The sequence below is a fragment of the Aythya marila genome, assembly GCF_965140915.1.
Source record: "Aythya marila genome assembly, chromosome: Z".
NCBI lineage: Eukaryota > Metazoa > Chordata > Aves > Anseriformes > Anatidae > Aythya > Aythya marila.
Window position 1 is genome coordinate 37,457,225 of NC_139080.1, and position 5,931 is coordinate 37,463,155.

At 37.9% G+C, this 5,931-nt stretch overlaps 1 protein-coding gene across 1 annotated transcript; it reads right to left on the reverse strand.

The window, feature by feature from the left end:
* Positions 1 to 5,340: 5,340 nt before the first annotated feature.
* LOC309890438 (interferon alpha-2-like) lies at positions 5,341 to 5,931 on the reverse strand (the record flags this gene model as incomplete). The annotated part of the gene is made up of 1 exon (XM_082784300.1): positions 5,341 to 5,931. Exon 1 carries the CDS (start codon positions 5,893 to 5,895, stop codon positions 5,341 to 5,343), a length of 555 nt encoding a protein of 184 aa, XP_082640426.1. The 5' UTR covers positions 5,896 to 5,931.

Consider the following 5,931-nt stretch of genomic DNA (forward strand, 5'->3'; position numbering starts at 1 on the left):
TGTAAGTATCACCTCTTGTTTTACATTTTTTTTTAAATATCCTTTAGCAGGTTTTCCTGTCCTTCCTTCTCATTCCCAACCTGTTGCTTCTCAGCAGAGGGAAAAATTCACTGGTTTTGCAAAGGGAGGCAGTGAAAAGGCTAACTGCATATTAAAGACATACCCAGCTTTGAAATGTCATGCTTCTAGAGTTTCTGTGCATCCCAGCTCTGACTGCACTGACTGCCAGATGATACCAACAGGCACATCAAATATGCCACTATGATAATCAGGAGAAATTAGTGCTTGATGGACATGGGGATTTCCCTTTTCTTAGTGTTAGCTACTATTAAGTCACTCATAATGGAAACTGTGATAATAGTTTCCCATCATTTTCAAGGAGTTTAACAGTGACTGTTACCCTGCTATGGGGAACTAGGAAGGAAAGAGAGGGGTGCTCTATTTTTCTTAAAAAAAAAAAAAAAAGGGTTCAGCATCTTGAAACAGTGTTAGTGACCAGTCACCACATTCAGCACAAGCCCTTTTTGAATATCCGTGAACAGCTGTGGCAGGCCTTGATGCTTGTCCAAAGGACTACAACGTGAATTCTGCTACAAGCAGCAGAAATTTGTTTTTAACTATTAAAAATCAGCCAATTACAATAACAGCCAATATGAGCTTTACTCAAAAAGTAGAGACCAGAACAGAGTACACCTCTAAGGCAAAGATGTGAAGAGGAAGTGTATTAATTTCTCAAAGAGAGAGCAAAGTTTTTACAAACATTTGAAGTAAAACAGGCATTTTTGTTGTTGTTGCAGAAGAAAACCTTTCTGTTTTATATAAATATGTCTGTCAAGATATTTCCTTTCTGGGAAAATGAACTGTACACACAGTACTCCAGCTAAATCCAGAGGAAGTTGTGAAGGCTCTGGCCTACCCAGATAAGAAACCTGGGGAATACAGCAGACAGTAAGAGCTATAGTGAGTAGGCATTGTGGTAACTGGTGAGCAGGGGGCAGATACACTGCTTGGAATCTCAGTATTTCTCCTCCCTAGTGTGGGTTTTGACTTTGCAAATATATTACCATGTTTTAACAGGTATTTTATGGAGGTGAGCATTAGCTGTGTTTAATCCCACGCTTTCAAAAAACAGATTATTGTTTGCTCAGAGTTTTGAATTATTCATTGGTGAAGCTCATATGTGGTTTTAGGACCCTAACTGCACTTGGGTTCAAGAAGGTTCACCCTGAAGAAACAATCAGCCTTGCAGCATTTCACATGCCAGTTCACATGAGCCGGGGATTTTGGTTTTAATGTTGTAAAAATGTTGTAAAAGAGAGAAGAGGCATTCATCCAGGATGCAGCTGATGAGGAGCCTAAACTATGTTTGGAAACAAAGAGAGCTCAGCGGTGTGTTGGTGCAGTAGCAGGGCACCACTGCATGACTGCAGCTGCCCTCCAGTTTGCAGAGCTGGCTTTAGCCCCAGGAAGTCTGCAGGCAGAGAGGAGAGATTGTGCTTGCTTCCCCTGTCAGAGATCATTCCTCTGGGAGCCCTCAGTGTCAAAAAAGCCCCTGCACCTTACCAAGATTTCTTGATGTCAACAGAAGTGTGGAAAACACTGGTATAAATGACTTATCCTTGCCTGCATTAGGAATAATAGAAATATATAATAGAAATATAGAATAGAAATAGAATATATAATAGAAATAGAATATATAATAGAAATATAAGGATATCGAAAAGCACAGGCACCTTATTATAAAGAATCAAATTCAGTCTTACTTTTTCACTTTTTTTTTTCTTTTTTTTCCCCATTTATTAACTTATTAACTTCCTAAAGCAAAGTTCATCTCCTCATGAGCCATTCCTGATCCTTTCCTAGCCCACACCCCTCCACCACAGCCATTGCTGCAACTTCCCTACAGCTGCTCTGAAGGAGGAGTCCTGCTGTCCTTCCTAGCAGCAAGGGCTAATCCTGGATGACTGGGAAATTACTTCCACAGGCTTTTGTTCTGTTTTGCATTGTTGTCTTTCTGGTTTGGTTTGGCTTGTTTTTTTCTCTCTCTCTTTAAATTTAAAAAAGCAAAGCCAGAGCTAGCAGAGCACACCAAACCCATGGAAAAATTGCTTTGGACAGCTGTATTTGACTGTGACTTGTGAATAATTTTTTCCAGGGTAAAGTCTGGAATAAGCACTCTTTCTGCTGTAGCTATTCTGAAGATTCTTGTTGGATACAAAGCATTTGAACCCAGTCCTGTAAATCCACTCCAGGAAACAGCCTCTACGTAGATGAAACCCTATCAATTTTTATGAAGTTTCCCTAAAAGTGCAGCACTGTCCCTGTAAACAAGACGCTGTGGGACTAGCTATGAAAAACAGCCATGACTGGGACTAGGGCTGGGACTGAGACCTGGACCTGCGCTGCACAGCATTGGTGCACAAGACTTATGCTTTTTGGTCTATACACAGTCCTAAACTGGAAAGATTTTGTTTTATCTATGTTTAATTTTCTACTTGGATTTGAGACTTTGTGTTAACTACTTTATTCATTTCCATTTGAAAATAATTTATGTTAAAAATTATAGTTTGCTGCATATGTAAATACTAACTGGAAGAAATACTGGAGAGTTTCAGCTGGCCAAGGGCATCACATAAAACTAACCTGGTACCATGACGGTGACAAAATAAGCTCTCTTCATAATGTTATAATGGTAAGGGGGAGAGAAGATCTTTACCTTTCTTTCTTTACCTTAAAGACTTTCTTTACTTTAAAGATCTTTCTTTAAAAAGTAAGAATAAACCAAAGAAATATTGTAAATGCTTGCTTGGTATTTGCTTTTTCCCTTTTACTTGTTCAGCACCCATGTCTGTTCCAGAGTTCTTATGCTTAAGGGTCTTTTAGATACTGTCTCACTACAAGTAATTTCAGTTACCTCACAGATGAAAAGTAAGTGAAATCAAATGCTTGTTTATGAGCCATCATCTCTGAGATCCAATTCCTTTCCTCAAAAATTCTTATTTTTTCTTCCAAGTCCCTTCTGTGAACCCAATAGCAATTTATTGGTAAGAAACACAGTCATAAAAAGTCATTAAAAGTTGAAATGACGTCTTGCTAAAATATTCATTTTTATTCATTTATTCATTCAAAATATTCACCTGAAATTCTTACACTTGTCTATAATCCCACTTTGCCCTCTAGTGCCCATTCTGTTGTTTCCTGCACTGTAAAGTGCCCTGTTGACTGACATGCTTCAAAACATATTTTCACTTGATAATGAGATTGTTAAGGATAGTTATGAACCATAAAGGAAATTTTGGGGGATGAGCTTTTCTGAACAATCAGTGGTCCATGATTTAACATCTTCCCACTTCCAGCAAGTGAAGCAGAAAACCCTGGGATCCTTCGTGAGAGGGCAGTTGAAAATATTTCATGCCAAATTTCAGTAAAAATTGGGCTGTTTCAATTTGGGTTTACTGCATTTCAGAAGTCACCTAGGTGATCAGAGCCAGAAAGTTAAATAGGCTGAATGTCTTTTCATAGCACGGGCTCACAGAAGTGCAAAAACAAACAAGTAAACAAACAAAAGAAAAGAAAAACAAACAAAAACCCCACCCCAAAACAAAACCAAAACCAACAAACAAGCAGTGGAAATCAGATTTCTAACAGTCTGACAGTCATTCCAAGTACTGTTAGCTACAAAGCACAAGAAATACACTTTAGGCTATAATATGTCTGGTGGGATCTCACCAGGGAAAAAAACGGCTCTGATACTTTGCTTTCTCCCTTTAGTCTTTCCAGTTATTCTGGATCATGGTGAAGTTGTTATAAGGTTGTACTTCTGGTATTGCAGCTTCAGACCTGGCATCCGTTGCTCTCAACACTTCCTTTAGCTCTCATCCGTGCTGGCAGAGAGGAGGGCATGTATACCCTGCAAAAGAGACCTGTGTCACAGATACGGTACATGACATCTGGACTACCTTTCCTATTGCTCTTACCAGTCTATTTTTGTATAGATTCACCTTTGCATTAGCAGTGCTTTGAATGCTACTGCTTTAAATGGCTAGAGACAAGGGAAAACTTTAAAGTGGCTCCTCACTAGATGCTAGTAGCAACCCCTAGCAATTACAGCCCTTTATGACTGACATTTCCTTTCCTTGGGAACTATGGCCATGACAATTCTGCCCTGTTTCTTTATGCTGGACCCAGAAGCCTGTGTCCAGAGCTCATCAACTTTGGCTACAGGAAATAGTAGCTTTTTTTTTTTTTTTTTTTTTTAACATCTTTTTACCATAATTCAGTTGGTAACACAACCTGGATGTAACTCTTCTCCCTCTGACTAACATATAGCAAGAAACCAGGGAAAACACAATCATTTGAAATGGAGTTAACCAGGGACAATTTCTCAAGGGTAAAATCCTGATTTGGCCTTGCAGAAATCATTGGACTTTTACAAAGTATAGGCAGGTTATTTCAAGAAATTTGTTTATATTGCTATTCCAGGCTATGTGGTTTGGGGGGAAACTTTGCTGGAATACGTGTTTCTGTAGGTCAGTTTATGAGCAAAGGGCAGTAGATTTCAAGCAACAATAAAGGACAGCACTGAATGGAAGTGAATTGGAATGGAATCAAATTTGAGAAAGCAGTTAAAGTGAATTGGAACACAGCAGGATGGAAAAAAAGCCTTCTCCACAGAAAGTTAGATGAAGGAAAGATACTTTAATTACAAGTAAGAGTATGCAATTGAGAAGTTATTGCAGAAGCTATAGTTACTGCAAACAATTTATTGTGTGGACAATTCCTTCTAGAATTACTTTACCTCTCTGAACAAAGCAAACTTATAATGGACCAAATGTATAAAAAGATATATTCTTAGAAAAGAGCATATAGCACTTGAAAGAATAATAAATGGTATCAACATAAACCAGGCCCATTTAAATAAACAGTACACCACTTTTTTTTTCATGTGGACTCATTCAGTACAAATCTAATAATTCCTCTAAAGTGATGATGTGTAGTCCATTCACAAATAAATGATTCTCTGTGTATTGGTGAAATAGAGATGGAAAGGAACAGCACATTTTCACAGCAGAAAACACCATGCAATAACATTATTTGTCATAATTATCATCCTTTCCTATGGAGTAACCCTCACTGAAAAGTCATACAGATTATTTTATAGGTAGTATATACATCCTGCTCACCAAATAAAAGTTAACTGACATTGAATAATATATTACATTTTCAAAAATAAATGTTAGCAGCATAATCATTTAATCATAGAAAAATCATAATCATAGAAAAAATATTCAATGTAATTAAATCTAAAGCTAAATTATAACAGGTCAAAATCTCTGTACCTTAGTTGTAAAGCTTCCTCACGGCTTTATCAATCAATTGAAGACATCTCCTTATTTCTGCACGGCTGATCTCCCAGGAGCACAGGTTGTGTTTCTTGTCTTTAAGAAAACAGTCTATCTTTTGGAAATACTTTTTCAGTTTCAGCCTGTTGATTTCTTTAATCCAAAAATACTGGGTTTGCTTCTTAGTTACACATGCCTCCAATTGCTCAATTTGATGATAAAGTCCATTTTGGAATTGTTCTAGAGCTGCCCCATCCCAAGCAGCTAGAGTTAGATTTTTGCTAAAGATGTAGAAGATGTGTTGGAAGATCTCTTCAATGGCCATTTTGACAGTTTCTTTCTGCTTGGGCTTTAAAACTTGCTCAGGAAATCTGAAGGACATTTTCTCTCTTAGACAACGATGCGGAAACTTTTTGCCCATTTTGTCCAAAAGTTGCAGGCTGTTCTCAATCGCTTTTCTTTGCTGTAAAGGAAGGTGATTACAGTTAAGACTTGACATGGTGGTGGTGCACAACAGAATAAGGCCAATTTGTACCAAGCCAAAAGTATTCATGGTAAAGATAAGCTGCTATGCTTCTCCTTTCCTGTA